General features: G+C 41.1%; 1 protein-coding gene across 1 annotated transcript; it reads right to left on the reverse strand.

Annotated features, from left to right (window-relative positions):
* Positions 1–323: 323 nt before the first annotated feature.
* On the reverse strand, positions 324–4,787 carry IL21 (interleukin 21). Its single transcript, XM_058804319.1, is given in 5 exon segments — positions 324–361; positions 475–577; positions 1,009–1,146; positions 4,485–4,520; positions 4,653–4,787. Coding segments are annotated over 5 exon segments (450 nt in total).
* Between the last annotated feature and the right edge of the window lie 19,628 nt (positions 4,788–24,415).

Here is a 24,415-nt window from a genome sequence, read left to right on the forward strand (position 1 = left end):
ATGTGCAGAAATCTCTGCATGGGATTCAGTTAAGGTCAAAGTAAAAATACAAAAGGAACCATGTCATGTATTTCTAGTTTAGCAGAAGGGGGACAGTTAAGTCCCTTACGAGAGCCAGTTTTTGTGAAATTAGAATTTATTTTTCCCTGTAAGGTGGGGCTAGAATCAGTTGCAAAATAGCACCCATCTTATAAATCCCCAGCCAAATAAGACTCCTTAATATTTTGGGAGAAGCTTTCACTTACCACACACAGAGAGCACATCATAATAGCACTGGGAAGTATTTACATTTTTCATGTCTTAAATATAACATAGTGTCTGCTTTAAAAAATAGATTTTCAGTAGCCTTCAGCTGTGGTGTGTCCTAGATCAGTTCTTGTAAAGCTGTAAAAACAAGACATTGTCAGTAAGGATGTAAACTAAGGATATCTGTAATGATTTGCAAAATGTCAGAAAGCATCCAGGAGGAATGAATTTTGCTTACCATTTGCATAAGATTTTCAAAGCTCTTCAAAAATTCTTTGGGGCTTTTCTTCTCATAAGATTCACATGTTTTCGTCTCATAAGACTCACAGTGCTGGAAGATAAAGAGAATCATGGCACTTCTAAACAGCACATCACAATCCCTAATCAATCCTCAAGCTTTCTCACTGAAAAATCCAGAGGGTTGTAATCAATGCCTTTTCTAGCTGGAAAAGCTTTGATACAAGCTCTTCCAAAAGGGAAGGAATTTAATAATGACACCTTTCATTCACTTTTTTTGCAGTGATCCCCGTCCCTCTGCCAGCACATTGTGTGGTTGCCAAGTACATGTATGTGAATTTTTATGGTCACAGGGAACGCTTTTCCCAAAAATTCAAAAATTGGACTTTTTGATTTTCAAAGTAATGAAAGGCAGATTACTGTTCCTAACAGACTTGCTTTCTACAATTCCCCCATTGCAGGGGGCAGCTGCTATAGAAAATAAGGAGCATTATTATTAATATGAGCGCTGCGAGGAAACCCTACCTCTCCAGAGTCTCTGTAGGTAAGTTTGTTCACAATTCTAATGGCTTTGTGGAACGCCACCTTATCTTGGCTGCTCGCTGGTTGTAATTTCTGGACGCCCTTCTTGAAGCAGGTCACAGCTGTGGACAGGCATCCCTCCTAGGGCAGGAGAAGAAGGAACTGGTTAAAACCAGTGTTGCTGCAGCTGTTTTTCCTGCTCATGTTAGATTGTGGTCCATGTGCAGAAGAAAGTATCCAGGGTATTAACTGAGAATATTCAGCTGTACCTTTTTTATTTTTTTAAATTAGTTTTTGATGTGCAGGTGATGTTGAGGCTTTACTTTGGCTCTTCTTGCATAATTACTTCAGTATTTCCTAATGAAATAAATGTCCACTTGGCTATTAATCATGACAGCATTTGAAAGAAAGCAGTCCTGAAGAGTAGATCAGTTACATGCAGTAGGTTTTCACCTGCTAAAGCACGAGCATTTTATTTTAAAAAAATTACTATGTGGGAATATATTTTTTTCTTCCTCATTTTGGTGCCTTTTCTAATAGCGCTGGGTTAATAATTAGAATTGACGAAGAACTGCGTGTTTTGAAATACTATTAAAATGTTATGTGATAGCATCAGAAATGATACAGAAACTATCCCCAAAACTAATCTAACAGTCAACAGAGAAAGGAAAGCGATGTTTACTGCAGCCAATTTAAGTTGCTTTCTGTTTTCCAAAGAAGGAAGCTGCTGATTACACGTATTAGGCTCCAAAGCCATCCTTGTTTGCATACCTACTGCTACCCAAGCTGAGTCTCATCTGCCTTATGAGTTGTCACTGCAGTTTGCTGCTTGGGCAAGGACAAGGCAGCTTTCATGGATGTTGCTTATAGCAAATTTTTATAGCAACATTCTGTGTTGGTCAGATAAAACATTTTATTTTCCTTAAAAACCACACGTTTATGGTTGTTTCAAGCATCCTTACCGTAACCGGCCTTGCTTACTGGAAAAAAACCACTACTTGTCTTTTAAAGAGATCGATTTTCCAGCTGAAACTGAAAACGTTTTTGGTCTCATCCGTGCTGAGCTGAGAAACCAGCATTTCTCATCTGTGCTGCCTTTTCTGTTTTGCTGAGCTGTCACTTATAGCTGCAGCAGCCAACGAGCAGGGCACCACAAGGATTGTGGGGCCTGGTGGGTTGTCATGGGCTAAGCACTTTGGGGATGAGGCATGAAGGAGCACACACCACTGGAAATGTCTGAAGGGAGCTAGAAATGTGTAAAATATTTCTATCAGTGGCACTTGGCAGCAGCACTCTGCATCTGACTCAAACTGGCTTTACAGATGAGCCTGTAGAGCCCTTGCTTCCGGAATTAGCGATCAGCGGGGTGAGATACAGATCCAGGGCACTTCAGCATCTTGTCACTCAGTGTCACTTCAGCTGCACTGCCAGTCACTAGCAGGAGAGCTCATTTGCCCTCCAGGCTGGAATTACCTCAGCCTTAACACTGCTTTTTCACTTTTTAACACTGCTGGCTTCCCTTCAATTGACGTCCTCTAATCTCTCTCTATTCAAAGGAAAGAATACTCCATTGTTGAGGGTACAAGGAAATTATGTGGGAATGAATAGGGGCTAACAGTACACACAAAGGAACCTCAAGGAAGCCAAAATAGATCAGGATAAACCACCTAATTCTAAATGTTATAATAGGTGATTGAATATTGAATATTGAAGACCAAATGCATATCTGCAATGAGCAGGTTATAATAAAAAAAAATCAAATATTTTGGTATTTGAAATACAGTTCTGTGAGCAACTTTTTATTAAATTGAGTTTCACTAGGCTGTGATGGCACCTAATCACTGAGTGCCACTTTAGCACACTGTGTTACATATTCAGTCACCCTGTAGGATGAGAAGTTTGTTGATTTGGTTGCTGGTGATAATTACTATTAGCCCACTAATGTTGTTTTACATGTTTTACATTAGAAGCTGAACCCGTATCAATACCTTCTAAATATGAGAATTCTCTGTCTTCTCTAGTATTCAGAGGAGGCACTTAGGACCTCCCAGAATCAGGCAGCAAAGCCCTAAGCTGCAAGTGAGCTGTTGTTTTCCTTCCTGAGCCGAGCATGACTTTTCTTAAGAAAAAAACCCCAACAACCTCATTAAGCAATTAGTCAGTAGTTGTTGTATTTGCTTAGTTTCAGAGGCAGCGGCAAACGCTGGATTAAAATGACAACTAATAATCTCCTCCTTTTCACTTTGACACCTCAGGTTAGAAAGAGTTTTAGTGGAAAAAGCCCAGCAATGAGTTTGTGCACTGAAGTTGTTTCTAGCGCTTCAAAGGAATGCATCTAGTTTGGTCATGCTTTTGTATATTTTTTGGCAAGTTAAACATGCACCGAGCTGTAAAGCCTAGGAAGAGGCTAACCAAAACCTGTGTGAAATGAGGTGAGTTTTTTTCCTTTCTTCTTGTAGCTGCTTGCAAGGGACTTTAGAATCCTGAGTAGATAAATTTTTAAGAATGTCTGCAGCTTTTACAGCATAGTAGTGCATAGTGATGGCTTTTCCATGTCAATCAAAATTGTGCTACAAGATAGGGCTCAAAAATTTAAGACAGCTGATAACACAAGTATAATATTAGGTAGTCACAGGTTGCTCTACATCTCAGTTGCATGTTGAGGGATTATCAAAGCAGCATGCATTTACCCTCTAAATTTTTAAGATGTGATTTTACTATGATGAGCATTTAAATTCACAGTACATCCTGCATCCTACCACTTTTGAGAGTGCACAAACCTGGTGACTCACTGTATATAAGATCTTAACCTTGGAAGATGCAAAATATCAGCACTAAATAATGTGTAAATATGTATCTGTATTAAAAAAGGGTTCACAGGGAGCTGCCCTTGTGCTCCCCAATTTTTACCTGGTTATAATCTGAAGAAAATATTGGCAGGTGCAGTTTTGTCTTCCTGTTGGTAGCACAGTCCCTGCACGAACAGACTCAGAGCAGTGTGAGTGCACATGAGAGGAGGAACCCGTTGACATGGCCTTGCAGTGCCACTCTTGCCATTTGGCTGCAGTGGGGGGCAAGGGGGGCAGCTCAGCCATGCTGGAGCTCATGGCAGCTGGAGGCACTTCCACTCCAAATACCTGCATCCCCAAAAGCACTGCTGCTTGGCTGGGTATCATCTGAATCCTCACTCTTAGCACTATTTGTTAATTAAATGGAATCTGTGCAACTCTGGATCTGTTGGTGGGTTATGATACACATAAAAAAGCAAAATAGTAATTCCAATGCCAAAATAGAAACACTTCTGCTAATAAATATCCAGAAAAGAACTTTTAGAAAGTATTTTCTTACTCAGTCTAGCTTGCATTAAGAGTACTAGGTCAGAGATGTGAAGAACAAGACATTGTCCCATTTGTCAATGGAATAAACCAGCACAAAATCAAAATTATATAATTTTGAAAAAAATTTTAAAGCAGCCTCACCACAAAGTTTTCTGGTGTATGCAGCAATTCAGCATCCTAAAATAAAACAAATAAATCTAAGTTAGAAAATTTTTAATATTTGAAAGTGATGTCTCTCATAAGATACATACTAAGCAATGTCCAGTGCTTGGAAGTAATTTCAGTATTATGACAAATGCCATCACTTACCTTATCTTTCACCATTGTTTGTAAGTCTTCAATTTTCTTTTTAATCTGTTTGTATTTTAATGTTCTGGGTGAAGCTGCAGTCAGCATCATAGTGGAGCAGAAGAAAAGCATGCAGAAAATAATCATCCTCTTCATCCTGATGAGTTTTAAAATGTGCCAGGAGCAAAGCTGTGCTGTTCAAGTGTAACACTCCAGTTTGAGCTGTGCTCAGGTAAACTCTGCACCTACCTATATATTGCTCCCTGCTGGAGATGGAGAACCCACCCATTTCAGTTTGGAAAGCTTTGTAGAATGGATTAATGAGTAACCCTTTTTTCTTTTCCACTGGCTAGGTGCATGTATGCAGGCTTGTGCGTGGGGGGGCAGGGATGGATGGAGTGAAAGAAAATGTGCCCCATCTGCACATTGGGCAGGAAAAAAGAGAAAAGGGTGAATTCCCATTTTCACTTTGAGTCAAGAAATGAACGTACTAAAAAGTTAGTACTTAGAAACCACAGGCCTAAGTAAACAAAGATTCTGCATTTTTTTTCCTGTGTCATACAGCAATGAATCTCTTCAGTCCATCTACAGCTCTTCTGTACTGTTCTGGAGAAATATGACAGGACTTCTTTCAAAATTTAAATTTATTTATCTCACTTTATGGCTCCAAGGAGTGTTTGTCAGCTATTTCCTCCTGACATATATGAACTGTGGCTTTTTCATTCTCAGCTTGGATTGTGTTAGAGCTGTGAGTAAAAGCTCATCTTAGCATTTAAACCAGCTGAAACTTGCTTTGTATTTGCTTGGAACCAGTAGCAGATACATGAACAGCATTGTGGAGGGCATGTCCACTGGGAGTGAAGGTTGCAGGGAGATACCTTGTCCTGGGAGAGATGAATCCCTGGAGCACAGCCGTGACCAAGAGGGTCCAGTACTGGAAGGGCAGGGACTAAATCCTGGTGTGCCAGTCCCAAGGGACACTATTGCTTGTGGCAGGGATTCAATGCTTGTGGCACCTAAACACATTCAGTTACATCCTTCAGCAGCTGAGAATTTCCTTCGGAATGTAGAAGAATGTTTGAAGTCCAAACAAAAGTCTGTGCAGGCACTAGGGACTTACTGGACTTCCATCTCTAGGAATCAGTTAATTTTAAAATCCCTGATCTTGATATTTCATCACAAAGAGAAGAAAGCCAGCTTTAAATTACTTTTTTATATTATCATTATTTAATTACTATCAATGGCACTGAAGGGTTCCTATGTGGAATTAGTAGAGAGCAGTTAAAGTCACTTGGGCACCTTCAGTTGTGATGAATAAAAAGATGGTCATGTATCTGTCAAATTAAATATTTTCTTTTGGAAATCTGAAGATTCCAGATGGCTTTGGGGATGCTTTACAAAATCTACACAGAATTTGGACTGCAGTTGGATGTCTGGTAAACTGTATAGTATTCTGACATGGTATAAAATTCCCTGTATAAATCTGTCTGGTGGGTGAATTTGGGATGCCAGGCTGGGTCACTTGTTCATTGTTCATTTAAAAATGAGTGTTTAAGCTGGTGACAGCTCTATCTAACATGCTCTGGCATGTTTCTTTTCTATGTGCAAATTATTATTTACTCTATGCTGTTTATGTGCTCAAGTAATTTTTCACCATTCAGAAAATGAATAGCCTAAAGGAATAAATTTAAAACGTGTATGTGTAAATACACATAACTGCACTCAGTCTCATGCATGCACACACAGACTCTCTCCTGGTGAAAGAGATAGCTACTAAAACCCAATAAAAGAGAAATTCTGAAAAATGAGAACTGAAACAAGTAAGAAAAAATACTTTCTTCTATCACATAGTCTGAAATTTCATTTCTTGAAGGAAAGGTAATGTGATGATTTTTCTTCCCCCCTATGGATTAATCTTAAAATAATTTTAGATAAGCAGCACAGCTGCACTGTGAAGTACAGAGGATCTAATTAAGTTTTATTTGAAATGTCTGTTAATTTATGGCTAGCGTTCATTAAAGGAAGTCAACAGCATCTTTGGTTTGAGAAGCCACATGGTGACCAATACTTCTTTTTATCTTCTCTCCCTCCATCCCATTCCTGTCAAGCATTGCAGAATTATTTTTTATTTGTTCTCAGCAGCCTCAGGCAGGTGTTAGACACAGAGAGGTTTTTTCCAACAGTGGTATTCTTTACACAAAGAGAAGTCTTGCCTTGCTCCTCTTTACCATAACTTTTACATAGGTTGTTGCCTGGTAATGTGGATGAACATTCATTTATCCTCTAATCCAATTTTTGATTGACGATTGGAAGTGTTCATGGTAAACAAACAGGCTGGTGCTAATGTTTACTTTTTCTTCTTATTGCCAGTATTTCAACTGTGGATTCTTCTGGTAAGTTTCTTTGAGCTCAGCTACAGTAGGTTTGTTGTGGTGGCATTGTCAGCCATTTATACATCTTTATTTGGTTGATAGGTTGGGAACTTCCCACTTGGATGTGTAACAGGACTCTGTTAGCTGTGACATCTTGAGGTGCTTGGCAGTGTTTGATGCAAAGAGATCAGTGAAGGTTTTTGCTGGTGCAGACAACTTCAGAACCATTTCAAAACTTTAGTTAATGCACAGGGTAACTCTCCATGTGTTTTCAGAAGCTCAGGGCTTACAGGGGCAGAGGCAGATCTCCACCAAAATCATGGGAGGTGAGATTGCTCTGTCTAAACTACTCCAAATTAAATCAGTTACATCAGAGATCAGTTTTAAAGCTGGTGGAGTAAATGGGAAATTAAACAATGGGCATTTGAGAATGTGATAACTTTTGTTTGCATATCAGGTCTCTAAAGCTGCTGTATAGACTTCTGTTTTGTGGTAGAGGCTGTAAGGCCACAAGAACTGCATCAAGGAAGCCATGCTGACAGAGAAAGTGAAATGCAGGGACAAAGGAGGACTTCCTCTATTGTCTAGGCAGTGGAGAAAACTCCTTGATATCCCCCTTATCAGATAAGAGCGAGCAGCAAGTTTTTATATACGTCAGTGCTCTCTTGTGGCTTAGGAGCACGCTGAGTCAAACACTGACAGCCTCTCTCGCACTGCCCGGCCCCGGCCCCGCAGGGATGGCTGGAAAGAGGAAACGTGAGAAACCTCCCGGCCGAGCCCGCCGGGCTGGGCCCTCCTCTTTCCTCTTCGCGATGGTGCCACCCAAGAGCTGCATGACTTCGACCCCGAAAGCCCGGTTCCCCACCCACATTTTCCTTTACAGGAGAGCTCAATGGAGGCTTTTCCCATGGCTTAGTCATTGCAATGGCTCAGCCAAAAAAGTCTGTAATATACAGGGCTGCTTTCAAAGAATTTTTATAACTTAGGTTTGTGAAATTTCACATATGTACTGTCCGTGACTTGAGGGGTTGTAGGAGACAAGGGGAGAGAGTTATACTGGAAAATGGGAGACTAGGAAGAAGATTCCTGTAAAACAGATTTAGAAAAACTAGTCTTCAAAATATTTCTGATAGCTTTGCAAGACAGTTCTACTCTCTTGTAGTCTTATTTTCCTATTATAAGCTTCAGTGTAGTTCTTTGGTCTTTGAACTTTGTTTTGTATTTGTAAAGAGAAAACCTAACTTGGGGAAAAAAACTTATTCTTAAATTGTATTTGCTCTAAAAAATGAGAATAATATAACTCTGAATGTGGGGACACAGGCACTAAAATATTAATAGGCAGCAATGTAAAATTATTTACATTCTCCATAATGATCCTCCAGGGCTAACTTGTAGCCTATTTCTTTCCAGTAATGATTCTTAGGCACATAGTTTGATGTATTTGTGTCCTTACCAACTACTAATGACAAGCTGTACTGAGGAAACATCCTGTCAACACCTCGAACCTGAGACAAGCTTAGACCCACCCTGCACAGAGCCAGATATTCAGAGCTGTCCTCTTGTGGGCACATGATTTTAAGTATCCTCTAGTGCTGGGAGCAGCCTCCCACCTCCTGGGTCACAACTCTCTCTGCATGTAGGATGGAAGGAGCCTCACTGTGTGACCAAGTGAGCTCTTCTGCCACTGCACTGAGCCATGTCATGCAGTTCCTTTCATATCTCAGCTACAAACTCCTGCTAAGGCCTGAACAGTTTGATCCCTGTAACTAAGAGCTTAGAGCTGTGCCTGAACTGCGTTCCAGCTTTCATAGAGAGCTTCATTCTTCTTTACAGTCATGCTTATAATCTTTCCTCACTACCAGAGGACAGCCACGTTTAGAAGACAAGGCAGCAGCTGACAGGATGTTTGGCTACCACAGTTCTCTTAAAATTTTGAGGGCAGAAAGGAGTTGTTCAGCTGAAAGCCACAGATGGGGAGAGGTTGGGGCAAGTCATTGCTCCTGCTCTGTGTGGCAGCCAGGACTTCTGCTGCTCAGGGGTTTGATGCATGGCAGGTCTCCTTGTGAAGGATGGCCCACAGAGCACCACCTTTCTACCACAGGAGTGTTGTCTGTTTCCCAGCATTCCCAACACATCTCCCAATGATTCCAGTAAGAGATAAGCCTATGGTGTGAAAAGCAGGGGTGTGGTAATGCTGAAACCCAACAGCATGTGTCATGTTCATCCCAAATGTTGAGCAAGAAAAATCAGAAAAGGTACATGCAGGTGTTGGACAATGAATGGAGGATGCAGAATGGAACAATGCAAGATGCTTCCCTTGTTCATTTACTACTATTAGTGAACAGAAGGAGCAGAAGTCAGAAGAGACTGACACATTTCTGTGTTACAATACCAGCAGCATAAAACAACCTCTGAACCATTTACAGGCTCAAGATGTGTGTGGTGCACAGTCTGGTACACAGCTAACTATTCCACTGGCAGCTGGGGCTCCCTGTATCCTGTTATGCCTTGCATGGTGATCAGCATGACACTACAGTTTTGATAAAAGGATTCAATGTTTGATGTTACAGATTCTTTTAGAAGTCACCCCCAGGGTTTGGTGAGGCTTCTGAGCTTGTGTGGGATCTCCACACCAGTGCATTGTTCCTCCTTACACAGCCTAAAGCTAAACACAGGGCACAGCCACTGAGGGGCTGTGGCCCCTTTTCCCTCCTCCAGCAGATCTGCTCTGATTTGGTCTTTACATAAAGTGATCTTCAACATAAAATGCAATTTTCTCCTTTTTATTATGGTTGTTATTGGTAGAAGCAGATGACTGAATACCACTTATTTCTGACTAGTTCTGCTTTCTGGTTTTCAGGTACTGCCAAAATACCACAGATTGTACCCTCATTCTTCTATCTATATGTGTTTACTGTTTATACTCAGTTTCTAATAGAATTATTTTTAATGATAGTGTTGATTCCAAATCCTATGAGCTCAGTCACATTATTCTCCTGCCCTTTCTTATGTGTCTTCCCAGGGACAGTGTCACATCTCATGGTGCTGGGGCACCTCTGGCACAGCAAGAAGTAGTGAGGACAGAGGAGCAGTGTGACATTGCACGGGAGGATGCGGTCTGGATCCCTTTGGAGTGACTCCAAGTCCTTGCTTGCACACCAGCTCCTCAGCTTGCCCTGAGCACCACCGCTGTGTGTGCTGCAGACCACTGGATCAGCCTCCAGATGTGCTGCACTTCAGCCCCTGCAGCAGAGGGGAGGCTTTGCTGTGTCACACTGCATAGCTGAAGTCAAGGCTTAGGCAGAAGCCATGTCTGCAGTTCTCAGGGAGTACACATCCAGGTGCTTTCTTCAGCAGCAAGGCCATTTAAAGAAATTTCTATTTCAGGTCACTGCTACTCTCTGTCACAGTTTGTCACAATCTGAGGAGCCTCTGTTACAAGAGCCTTGGGTTAATGCACTGAAATCCCTCTTGCAAAGGCCTTGAGAGATTGTTTGTTTATCTTTGTTTTAATTGCAATCATTTCACTATAAACCCTATTTTCTCCTTAGCACACCTGACAAATTTGCAAATAGAAATGAGTTGTTAGAAGCCTGACACTCCCCTCCTACTGCTTTACTACTGAGCACAACTGTGATCTGCTATGCAACATATGCCTCCTTAGCACATGAGGCTGAGGGGGCCAGTGGCTCCCACTCAGGAGCCTCATTCCAGGAACAGCAATTTGGTGCCAGTGCAGACACCATTTCATGATTCTGGCAGAATTGTTTTATGGAAGAGTGTTTAGGGGAATCTTAACTCTGCACATTTAGGACTCTTGAAGGTATGGTGTTGTTCAGGCAGGATTTGTTGTTACTTTTCAGGCAGTTACATCAATAAAAACCCTGATGCAGAAGTAGCTATACTTGTCTAAAATTCTCTTAAATGGGAATACTCTTCTGTTTCTCATACATTAATTGCTCTGGTGATGAAATGCACTTAGTTATGACTTCTAACTTCATGACTAGATCTGCTGTTTAATTGTTTACAGGAGGCTGAAGAATGCTGAGGTAACTAGCTCATGCTATCCTTAACAGATAAGTTAGTAACATTGTAAAAACAGTCTTTCTTGTTTTTTCTTTTTTTCCAGATGTCTCTTCATCTGTAAGTAGCTGTATATAATGCAGGGATGGATGTGTGTGCCTGTGCCTGCAGATGTATCTGTTATGTGCACACACATACAGATTTGAGAAGCTATATAGCAGAGTTGTTTGCATAATGAGTTTCATTTCTCTTCACAGGTCAGCACCTTTAGTGAACCTTGGAAAAACTATTGTGTGAGCAGTCAGCACACCAAGGCAGCAGCACCCGGTGGGTAGAGCTTGTCTTGGATAAAAAGCTGAATGCTGTGGTTTCACTGACTTGTCGTTGAAACCTTGTGGTTTCTGTGTAGGAGGCTGTATAGGCTGGACACATTCGACATCCTTGGTTCTGAGCTGTGAAATCTGTACATCTAATTTATGAAAATTATCTCTGGTTCAATTTTATTCTTTTTGTTTTAATGAAGTCAACATATTTTCCTTGCATTCAGTAGAAATGGTAATGGAAATGTTTTAAGATGCATTGTGAGCATTTTTGACCTCAAAAAGTGAGACAAGTCGAGATATTCTTGGTTATGATTAAGGTCTAGGAAGGAAATTTTAAATTAAATGCAGAGAGCCAGATGCGAGAGGAAAGCGTTTTCTGAAGTGTGGAGACAAATAGAGTAAGTAACTGTGGAAAATGACAGAGGAATTATAAAATAAAAATCTTCCATCTGAGAATTTGATTTTTAAAAACCCCAAACAGCTTAGTAAAATAATTAAGAGTAAACAATGGTGCTGGTACCATTTAAGGTCACCAGCAGTATCTCTAGTCTGAAAAGGTGGTCTAATTAAATAAATTTTTAAAAACCAAGACTAAAGAATCTAAAAGTAAGACAGAAGGAGCTGCAGCAGAAGCAGTAGCAATTCCAACAAAACACAGTGGGACACTTGATCACTTGGGTGTTTTTCCTTCTGTAGTTGAGTTCCACACTGCATTCAGTGAACTGATTCTCAGGATGACAGAATCATCACTTAACTGGAGCCAGGAGAGCCATGGACCACCTGTATGAGCCTTTACTCCTTCCCTCACTCTCCTCCCTTCTGCTCTGGTGAGTGCCTCCCATCCTGTAACTCCCCAGAAAGCTGAGCTGCAGCAATACAGGACACCTGAACCTCTAATATTGGCAAAGCCCATTCCCAGTCAATTTGGGCAGCATTGACTGCCCAAACTTTTGAGTTTTCACCAACAACAGTTTTGCCTCTTTCAGGCAAGTTCCCAGAAACATGTACACCATTCCCTCTGAGTGAACCTATGGGAATGAATTAAAAATGAGCAAAGACCTCTGGATTGAAAACAAAGGAGAAGACAAATAACATTCAAGTTAATAAAACAAAGTTTCTTGCTGATATGTAAGTGAAATTACTATTTGTGTGAAAAGAAACAACAAGTCAGTGTGTTTGTGGGAGTACCAAAATCTGTCTGAAAACATTAGTCAAAGCATTCTTTGTGAATAAAGATTGAAAGTGTGATCACCCACTTAGCTATTTCAGAGGGATGACTGCAAGATTCATCTTAATAATTTTCAGTAATTTCCATATCAAAACATCGATAGAAGACCATAAATTTTAATTCCTCATTACTATCTCATTGGTCCATCCTGGAGACTTGTTCCTTTTCAAGGAAAAAAAATTAAAATGTTACTCTAAAATTGTATGTTTGACTGGCAAATTAAGGTATCTTGTCCTGCTTGTGTTTCCTTTTCATAAATCGGAGATAGCAAATATGATGTCTGCATCTGTCAGTGAATATACAAGAAAATAGTAAAACTGGTCTCTAAAAGTACTCTTCTGGTCAAGGACATTTTGCTTGCCTGTTACTTATGAGCTTCTTGCACTCTTTACAATTGATACCTGTTCCTTGAGCAGGACAGTCCTGTTTCTCTGAGCTATCTCATGGGAAACCAAAAGGCAAACAAGGAGGCACTGAAGATCCTAGCCCAGAGCAATGGTAGCTTTTGAAAATCACATTTTCCCCGTTATCACCGCAATATATGCAGGTAGGCAGATAACCAAGGATTAGCTTTCTTCTGAAGCACCCAGATTTTACTCAGAAGCAATAGGATTCATCATTCATTCCCATATAACTCAGTTTCCACTCCTGGATTCTCCTCTTCTGACTATAATAAAGATTACACAACTAATTTGTTATTCAACCTATGGAAAAACCCTGTCAATGCCTCTTCTGCTTGGTAGCTGAGCCTCCCAGGATAGCTGCATTTCTTAAATCTCTCCTGCTGTAGTTTTGAACCCCTATGTTGAGGGCACAGCTGAAAAATCAGAAGAGATGCTGAGGGCACTCCAAAGGCTGCAAAAAGCTTGTACTTGATACTGCTGCACAAAGGGCAAAAATGTGAAGGGAAGTGGAAACATTTAACCTGAGGACAGGAAAGCTCACGAGAATCTCAGAAAAAAGGAGACAAAGATGTAATTTCCAAAACAATACCCAGAGATCAAAGGAGGCTGATGCGCTTTCAAACACTGTTTGTGCTGGATCTGCAAGGAAAGGTTAAAGAATGTGCTGTGAAAAATGCAGAGTATGGTAGAGAAGCAACAGACCCTGAAGAATTTTTTTTGTCTCTTTTCCTTGCCATTGCCCTCTCCACGACTGATTTGGCCACACTGAGAGAAATGTCACCGTTTGCTTTAAATTGCCTTTAAATTGAGCAGAGATGAAACAGTTCTACCCTCTGATATAATCACGTGCCATGGAAGCTCTCCTTACTCTTTGTCTGAGCTGCATTGTTTTCTCCTTTATTGCTAGACCTAGTTCAGTGCACACTTCCCCTCTCAGCTCTGTTCATCATATCCTGATTGTTTTTATTAAGTTTGACCAATTTGTGTCAAAGCTAATAAATAACTAGAAATATAGAAATATTCAGTGCTGACGCTTTCATATGATCATTTCAGTTGTCCATTAATTATATTTAATTATGGAGTTTTATTTCAAATAGTTTTAAAAGCTAGGAAATCAACCTTTCTTCATTGTTTAAAGCAGAATATCCAACCTGCAGTGAGCTTTTTTTTTTCTTGTTCATCTCAATAGTTGCAGTGTGTTTTATGCCATTTTGTATGGTTTCTGTCAAATTAAAAAGATGCTCTCCCTTGTTTAGATGATCAGTCTAACATTTGTAGTCATTCTCTGTGCTTTCTTAGATCTTTATGTTTCAGTACACATGCTCTGAAAAATTTTTGTTTTTTCACAGGTGAGAAACAGTGCCAGAGTTATATACAGTGAGTAACCAGTATTCCAGAAAATGGTGGGCAAAGGAAAAGGACACAAGTAAAATCAGACCTTCAGTACAAAAAGCCTGAGGTTGGTTCTTGTCCTTCCTGCTTGATGCAGGAGGGTGAAGTGATCTGATATAGAAAAAGAAGATCAGTAAGCCAGTGTGCTAAAGTAGAAATACCCAGGCACTTCAAGGCAGTTCATAAGGGGCAGGGGTAATGCAGATTGAAGGTAAAAGAACTTCTGCCTTAATAATTTTTGTCTGCTTCTAACAGGGCCAGGACAGTTTTCATTAATTTACCAGGCTAGGGAATGTGGATTGCCACCTGTTTGGACAGGTAGTTTCCTTTTTCTCTTACAAAAAGAAAAGTAGTGAAACTTTTGGAATTCAAATGATCATTATATTTATGCTACTCCTTGATGCTTAAAGAAAGAAAACTTCAATGTTTTTATTAAGACTGAGAGGATGGTCAGGAGAAGCCAGTATTTTGTACATTAGATTGTCTTCTCTGTATAAAGTTGTATTTCATACAATACATTGTCTTTTCATTAGTGTACATCAATCTTCAGTGTTACTTAAAATCGTCCATAAGTTAGTGGAAAATGGCCTAATATGGGTTGCTGTGGACTGCTGTGCCATATTAGTTCTTTAGACCTACACAGCACTTTATTGCACCTAGTGAAAATGGGGTAAAAGAGCCTTATTTAGCTGTTTTTTCTGTTCCCATTTTATCCATTGCCTGGAATGACAGTCCCTTTGGCTGCCTCTTGCCCTGGACTTCTTCCAAGAAATCTGCACATTCCTTACTGAAGGGATTCAAGGGAACTTGCACCTCCAGGGTGTTGATTTACTTTTCTTCTCCTATGAGCCAAGATTTCTTCAAGAATGACACTGTGCAATGAACAAGAGCAGCTCAGTGCCAGGGTGGGGATTCACATATCTGTGCATAAATCAGAGCAGCTGAATACACACCTCTGTTGCCTCTCACTCTAGTACTGAGAAAGCTTCCCAGGGCTGATTAGTCATTTGAGTGAAGTGCAATAAATGTCAGAGAAACGAATTAAAACACAACCTTGCTGAGTGTGAGGCATAGCTGCTCTCTAGTGGACTTGTGAATAGTGTCAGCAGCTCTGAGTACACTTATCACCAGAAAATAATAATACAGATATTCTGCTGAGAGATAGGTGGAAACTCCCTACACCTGTGAGTTCAGCTGCTTCACTTTCTTGTCACCTCTTCTCTCTTTGTGGCTGATTTAGACCAGAGCTGCAGTGAAAAAACAATGCAGAAGCATCTTTAAAAGCTATCTCCTGTCCAGTGCTGTGGAGGGACAATATTTCATTGTCTCTGTGTTGTGGGTTTGTTTGCAGAGGACACTGTTTCCACTCAGCATCCTGAGAGTGAGAAGTATCTTAGAGCTAAGGGAAACTGTTTTATTGGAAAAGAGGGAGGTGTTCAGAGTACAAGTGCTTATTTCCTGAGGTGGCATGGAAAGCAGAGGGAAAAACAGCTGCTGCACAAAGGACCTTCACTTTTGGGAACACGAGATCTTCTTGGGCTTTCTCAGGGGGAAAGTTAATGATTTCTGTGGGGTTGAGGTCAAATATGTGCATGCACACAGAGGGCCTTGGGAAGGCAGGTTCTGCCCAGCACATCTGGGGCTGGATGTTGTATGGAGCAGTGCTCCCTACCCCTGGGACAGCACTACTATTCCTGACCTTCCCAGCAGCTCCACTGACTCACTGTTCAGCCTGCTGTCCACTACATTTCAAGGAATTCTCCTACAAAGTGCCCCAAGCAATGTTCTTCTGCCTGTATTGATTCACTGAAAGATAATCTTTAAAAGAATTTGAGAACAAACGTATCAGTCACAATCTTTTTTTGCAATAATTTCAGCAAAAATCAGTGGCATATTTCATAAACAGCCCCTGAAATAACGTAGAGACCAAGTAATGTGATTCAATCCCACTAAAGGTTTATTGGAGGGTCTGAAAAATCAGTCTTTATTTCTATGACCAAAATTAAGTGTGCAGCAAATTGCCTTCTGGAGAGAGCCTTGGTGCTGTGCAAGAATTGTTCAGCCACAGACAAAACACTGGTGTGTTTGTGAGTGTATTTTAGTCACAAATCCAACCAACAGCCATAATGGCACTGCTGTGAAGAAAGGCAACTACATCTTTGCTGGAACTGGGACACTCAGAGTGATAAAACTGGTTTGATTATGGATTCTCTGGTTACACTAAATCACATTCATTCTTTTCTGGCAGGGACAAAGTCCACGATTTCTCATTGTTAATTTGTTGCTCATGAATAATTGTTTGCATCTTCCATTGGGAAGGAGTTCACTGAGTCCTTTTCCTATGTACCTTGAAAGAGGGTATGTGGTTCTGTGACTGAAGTGAGGGGCTAAACTAAAGTCTGGAAGGGCTTCCACCTCTGCTGAGCAGAGTATTAAACACCTTCTTTTTACTGAAATTGAGGAAAGACTTCCTTATTAAGTAAAAAAATCTGGATTTTGTAGTCTGTGTCCCCAAGTAAATGGGTATATTGTCCATTGCCCCTTCCATTGTGTACATTTGAACACATGAGGTGCTGATCTTTGGCATTACACAAGCACCTAACCCTTAATATTGCAGTACAGATGATAGCTGTGAATGGGGCATAAATCTGACTTTTGCTACCCTTATGGACCATCGCTTCCATCCTTTAGTGGGAGAGAAGTAATGGTGGTTTAAATGAAAAAGGCTGAAACTTTAAAAACAGGAAGTGCCTTTTTGTATCCATAGGGAACTTAACAGGTACATCTGAAGGACCACCTTGATCGAAAAATATGTCAGTCTAATCTCTGAGAAGTGAAAATATGTACATGAAAACCAATATTGTCTATTTCCTTTTTGTTCAGCTTCCTGTATGCAGAGCCCAGGTTGTTTATTCTTGTGAATGATGCAATGGGTTAACGGATAGTATGTGGGTTATCAGTAAGGAAATCTGAAGGTATAAGGACCATAACAGTACCTAATGTTTCACTTTGATTAAACTGGTGGAATTCTGTCTAAATGGAAAATTGTGAAGGCGTACAGCCTTCATTTAATCAAGAGGATACGGTAGGAAGTAACTCGAAAGACAAATTGTCATATTATTTCTAAATTATTGTCATATTATTTCTAAATTATTAAATTACTTGAGGGCTTCCAATTCAAAACCCATGTGATCTTCTTACAAAAGATTTTACAAAATACTTGCATAGTCCTTCCTTGCCAAGGCTGAGATTTAGGGAGATGTGAGGCTCAGGGGAGAGGTTTGGTGGATTTACTTAGAAGCTAAGAGTAATCACCAGGAGGTCACATTCTCTAACTTAGCTTGGCACAAGAGAATGAGCTTGTTTCCTTTTGGATACTGCTTCCATAACAAGCAGCCTTGCAAATGTCAAAGCACTTTATTTGCTTTAGAAATCTAAGTAAATTTAAAGTATTTCATATCAATTTAAAAAAAATAGACCTCATCCTTTTTGTTTCTTGGCTGCTTTATAGAGTGCACAGCAATGCAGGATAAGGCTCAGTTGCCTCTTAGAAATTAAAAAAGCTGGCACACAGGGAAAAGCTGCCCATAATCCCTGACCCCTGAGAGCTTCAAGACATAAAGCAGCAATCAAGATTTTCTTTGAGGTGGGTCTTGTAGACATTGTTTCTGTGCCCAACTGCTCTTGCTTGGGCACAGATCAAGAATAATGTTTTGTTAAGAAAACAGCAGGGAGGGAATGCCCTTGGGTTGCCCCACCTTAGTGCTGCATGTTGGTGTTTTGAAACTAGGGTGGGGTGATTTATATTTTGATAGCCCATTACCTAGGAGGGAAGTAAATAACCTGAAAGCTTGACCTCATTAATGCCTTGTTCCTCACCGGTGTTCTTGTTGTTGTTTATATGCTGCAAAACTGCCTGTGAGGGCAGCCAGGAGCTAAAGACAGTTCTTTACACTAAAAAGGCTGGCCAGCAGTTTTCCTGGGATGACTTCACCAAATACATTAGTTCACCCAAGGCTCTGAGAATTAAATGTACAGACAATATTTTCCTCCTGAATTTGTAGGTAAGAGGTACCTGAGTGAGTGCCTTCAGTGCCAACCGTGTGGGACCTGCTGTAAGAAGCAGGACCTGCCTGGTGTTGGCACTGGTAAGAATCTCTGTGGCATTAGTCACAGCTAGTGGCTACCCACAGTCACTCAGGCTGTCTGGGCAAGAAAACTTGTGGGTTTGTTTCAGCTTCCTTGCTACAAGTCTCAAAGCCAGATATCCTCATTTTGGGCAAGAGATGCTCTCCCAAACCTGACTTATCCTGCTCATTTCTTGCTATGACCTGTCCACAAGCCCTGTGCTCCCCTGCTGGTGAAGGAACAGTTCCCAGGGCCTCACTGTTTGTGAAGCGCATTTCTCCCAATTTCCTCTTTTTCACCTAATACTGACCATTTCTATCTCTGTCTTCAGAAACCTTGGGTTTTTTTAAAACAGATTAATTTTGGTTGCCTTGAGAGTGATTTTTTTTGTAAAACTGCCTCATTGTCTCATTGCTGCTCCACTCCTTCTTAAATCTCAGATGGAAAATACCTCCTTTTGTCCCCAGACTTGTTTTTCTCTTCTACTGGGACTGATTTAAGTCTTATTCTGCTCTCCCAGTATTGCTTAAAAGATGTTGCAGAAAACAAAGTTGTAGTGTATTGAAACATAAAACAATTTCAGAATAGGATGAATCACCCTATCTTTAGCCTCTAGCTAAAAATAATTAAAAAAAGGATGATTCACAGTAGAAAGTCTACATGAGGTTTCTTTTATTCAGTTCTGTGAGGCAATTCTGTGCTTGTCATTCTGGCAATGTGGTATCATTTTACTTGAAAATGGCTTTTACTGATTAATTCTGGGAGATGACTTTGTTGGTGAATTAGAAGATTATTTTTGCTTCTTTCATTAAGTATTTGAAGCATATGTCAGACTATAGAAAATTTAAGTAAAAGTAAATATATAATAAAACATAACAATAAGTCCAGTCAAAATGCAACACACTTAAAGCCTGTGTGAGGCACTGCTTTTTTACCTGACAAGCTGTGGAACCTCAAAATCATCAGGGCAAGACCTTTGTGAGGCTAAGTACAATTAGGCACACTGGTAACATCATCTTTTGTTAAATTACAGCAGAGGGGTGAAAAGAAAACATCAAACCTGGAGACAGAAAACATCAATGCCTGTCTCGCATTCCTTTGGATGCAGGAGTAGTGCCTGGTGCCACAGACTGCCAGGGCTACCCCAGCTGGTTTTCTGTCCCCTCCAGCTGGATCTGTCCTTGTAGTTCCCTTCACCTGGGCAAAGGCTGTGACTGTTTCTGCAGCCTCTGTAAGGCTTGGCAAGCAGGGTTGATGCCTGGATCTGGTGGGACATTGGCTTCCTTGGGGCTTTAAAGGACAGTGATTCCCCTACCTGGACGAAAATTCCTGTCCCTCTTGATCAAATCAGACCAGAAGTATGTTTCCAGTTCTATATGGTGAGCAGTTTTCTGTAATCAAATGATCCCCAAAGAGGGAGTCCACAGATGAGCTTTGGTGGAAGTTGACTCTGGACTGGTGGGAGAGGGTGCATTTGGGGGATTGGTCCGTGACGGTAAGGGAAGTTCCTGAGCTCACAACAAATTGCACTGGATTTAAATAAAAAACTTAAGCGCAATAGTGAATAAAGGCTACTGAAATACCCTGTAAAAATTTCCATTTCCCTAACGGGCTTTTTTCAAAATTATTGCAGGGAAGATTGAGAAGTAACCAAGCTTTGCTACCCAGGTGAGAGCAATGGAGCAGAGAAGTGGCAGGAGCCTCTTCCTGAGCCCCTCCTGCTTGGCTGCTGGCCCTGGTTCCTGCAGGTCAGTGCAGTGCCTGGTAACTCCAGGAGGAAGGGTGACTAAGAGGGTGACAAAAGTCGGTCGAGGCTGCCATGAAGCCCTGTCACAGGAGGTGTGACATTTATGGCAGTGCTGACATATTTGCTGTGAATTGCAGGAAGGGCACACGAGGTCGGGTGGCCGAGCTCCTTGGCTCTCTCACTGAGGGATGTCTGGACTAGAAATCAGCTGCTGCCTGGTGAAAGCTTTTCATGAATCACTTTTAATTAATACTTATGAAGGTGGTGGGAGGGGGCAGTATGAAGAGGGATCAATGCTGAGTGTGGCCAGAAGCAGTGCTGCTGGCAGGGCAACAATTCCCATGCTGGCACAGGCACAGTGGCAGCAGTGCTGCTGTGAGATCTGCAGCTGCACCTAAACTCCACGTGCTGACAGTTTCCCCAGATAGGCTCTGCTAGCGCTGCCAACCAAACTGCCTCTGGAGCTAGTCCAGAGGAGAGCCACTGAGTTGATCACAGGGCTGGAACACCTCTCCTGTGAGGACAGGCTGAGAGACGTTGGTTGTTCAGCTTGGAGAAGGAAGGCTCCAGGAAAACCTTATAGCACCTTCTAGGATGTAAAGGTACAAGAGAGATGAAGAGGGACTTTTCACAAGTGCATAGGACAAGGGGGAAAGGCTTTAAGCTGAAGGAGGGTAGGTTTAGATTAGATTTAGGAAGAACTCCTTTACGTAAGAGTGGTGAGGCATGAAACAGGTTGCCCAGAAAAGTTGTGCACTCCCCATCCTTGGAGGTGTTCCAAGACCAGGTTGGATGTAGCTCTGAGCAGCCTGGTCTAGTGGAAGGTGTCCTGCCCATGGAAGGGGTGTTGGAGCTAGATGAGCTTTAAGGTCCCTTCCAACCATTGTATTATGCTAAGATTAACCAAATTTTCACAATCTACACACTTTATTAGAGCTACATCTCATATACTTACCAACCTCGTCTACTGCAAAGATAGTAGACATGATTTGTTTATGACTTATTTAGAAATCATTTTACATTATTAAACTAGTGTCCTTTGTTTGGGGGAATTTACTGTTCTTCTAGTGTATAATAGATATTCTTCTTAGTATTCTAAGAGTAATCATATTCATGTGGGGAAAAATGAAGTCCCCTGTCCATAACTGAATTTCAAGCTGAATATATCACAGAGAGAAAAGAATATATTTATTGTTCATGCTTTTGGTGTATTTTAAGTCTGTGAGCTGTTGCACTGGTAAGTAACCATCTCTTAAGGGCAGAAATGAAAGCTTCTTTTCACAAACCTGGATTCACTCACACCCATTGGTCACAAAAGCTACAGCAACATGAGCACTACAGTTCCTACCAGGGTAGGAATTAACATTTCCTTTCACATGCACATAGGTGCCCCCATTTCCTCAGTGACCCAAAACCTGAGCCCAGCCAGGAGCTCTCTGTCTGCAAGTGTCAAAACTGCACCTCCAGAAACCCCTGAGGGCTCTGTGGTCACTGAGCTCACACCTGGGCACATGTGGGTGTCAGTCTGTTCCCTGCCCACACGTGTCAGTGTGTGAAACCTTGTGCTGCTTTGTGGCCAAAGGGGCCCTGGGGACATTCACCAATGCTTTCTGTGGGTGCCCAGGCCATGTCTATAGCTTAGAAATGTACCCTGGTAATGTACATCTCTCCCCAGATGATGAGTAAGAGATGACCAAAGCTGTAACTACCCACAAGAATACAAAGCCTGTGAATGACAATAAGGCAGTGTTCTAAGAAGAACAAGGCAGCATAATAAGGGATTTGAAGGTACCTTTGTTTTAATGAAGTGAAATATAAACATGTAGGCTGATCTTTTGTTACTTTGCTATTTTGCCTTACATTTTGCAATCCCATACATGAACAGCAAATAGTGAATTTCTATTCTAACACCAATTTGCTCACAGATTTGTATTTCTGAGGGTAGTATAGACAGGTATTTTGTAGATTTGGTCTTAATTACAGACAATTAAAGACAAACTCCTCTGTCAAAGCAGTCTTCAGCCACGTGAGAGTTTTCTAGCAGCAGGTAATCCACAGGTACTAAAAAACAGATTGTCAGATGTCAAAGGTTCTCTTTCAAGGCTGCCTTTAAAATGATATTGTCTGTCTACTGGAAATGTTTATTCCTGAAGACTTTGTCAGAGGATGTTTCCTTAGGTATTATTTCTGCAGCTGGGAATGGCATAAGAGGTTTTTACTTTGTTGCCTAAGTTCGAGGTTCACTAAGCAGACTAGGAGTCAGATATTCCATGAAGTTCTGAATTGAATAAAATAAAGTGACTTAACATCAGTGAATGGGAAGGTAACTTAAATTTACATTTATATGAATCAGAGGCCTAGGCAACCTAAAATAAGAATTTTATGCTTATGAAGTAAAAAAAAAATAAAAAAATAGCAGCACTCACTGTATAGTTTGGAAAGCTGTCCTTTAGTATAGCCAAATGAATTTCTTTCCTTTACACCTGTGTTGAGGGTTAGTGTAGAAACTTTGATTTCAGACTAATTATTTCAGAAATCATCTCTTTCATACACACAGTAATAAACATGAGAGGGATAGCAGTGGGTTTCTGCCAGAGCAATGCAACCTATGTTCTATCCCCTAAGGAATGACCCAAACAATGGACAGGTTCATGAGTACAGCAAAAAGGTGTTGAAGAAAAATGTCTTTATCCACATACTCATGGAGTGCATTATAACATGGCCAATCTTACCAAGTTTCACAATGAATCATAGGTGGGAACTGAAAAAAGCAAACTGTTGCCCAAACATCGTTACCGTAAGTGTAAAGGAAAAGAAACATTGTAGGTGGGGATCGCAGTTCTGAGCCATTCCTTTGCTGTCTTATATGTAACTGTCCCAGAAAAACCCCAATAGGACTTCACCGAGACAAATGTCCCGTTCTGCAGACAGCCTGCCTGTTCTTGCCTGGTTGGCCACAACCCCAGAGCACTTTGACAAAAAGAAAAAAAAAAAAAAAAAAAAAAAAGAATGCCATTTGACGTATTTCACATTTCCATTCCTGTTCAGTGATCTTTTTCCTTCTGTCTGCGGTTGTGCAACCTTGATCCAGTCATTCAGGTGAGAACAGAGAAAAGTGGAAACAAGGCTATGTATTTTTCCTCCTGTGTGTCGAGACACAGCACAGTCAGAGATGGACTCAGTGGTCTTCGAGCTGAAGTGTTCTTTGAAAACAAAACAATATTTTGATTATGGCTCAGTGGCATATAATTTCTGCAGCCAATAGTAATTATTTTACCATCTGGAATAGTGACTGTTGAATTTTCCCCTGGGGACGGCTGAACCACAGAGGAGATTGTGGGGAAGCACCATCCAGGTGCCAAGCTCCAGAATCCACAGCACAGCCAATTCTACATTTTGCAAAATCATCCTTTGCCTGTGCATGCTTAGGCTTTGTTATTTGAAAGTTGTTCAATAGCTTGCAACAAAAATTTCCGTGGAGTAGAGAGCAGGGAAGTGTGTTTTGGGATAAAATCCAGGCTGCTGTTTCCAGCCTGTGAGCTGCCTACATTGCACTGGCAGCTATGAATTAGGTGACTCAGTCCTGTGTGGTCACAGTCAGTCAGAAAATAGCAATGTTTGTGGCATGCAGGGTGCTGTGGCTGGTCTCAACCTATTGAGCAAATCAGTGTTTACAAGGACCACTGCACTTTTCCTTTCCCTGGTGCAACACCCAGAGCAGCCTGCTTGATTTTTCTATAGCCAAGTATAACAGTGATAGCAGGGCCAGTGCTTTCAGAAGTGAGTCTTGGAAAGAGTGGGTGAAAATTGCCTCCCCCATTTAGACACCTAAATAAAATGCCTGTCTTCAGAAAGACTTTTGAAAGCCCCAGACCTTATCATTAGTGACATATTTTTGAGATCTGTTATCTATGTGGTTCCACAAGTGACCTAGAATAAGAAGAGAAGAATTCTTGTTTTTAGAAATGGAAGAATTTGCCCTTTACGGAGTCTCCGTGACGCAGAAATATTGGGCTGTCTGCTGGCCTTTGCTTTGTCTGTCATTGCATGGGATGTTCTTCCTAAGCAGTGTGGAATTGCCCCGGGGCAATCAGCGATCAGAAGCAGCTGGAGATGATCCAGGATGGTTTTGTTGGCCATGCTGCTTTGCCAGGGTGAGCAGGGTTG

The sequence above is a fragment of the Ammospiza caudacuta genome, chromosome 4, assembly GCF_027887145.1.
Source record: "Ammospiza caudacuta isolate bAmmCau1 chromosome 4, bAmmCau1.pri, whole genome shotgun sequence".
In the NCBI taxonomy this organism is placed as follows: Eukaryota; Metazoa; Chordata; class Aves; order Passeriformes; family Passerellidae; genus Ammospiza; species Ammospiza caudacuta.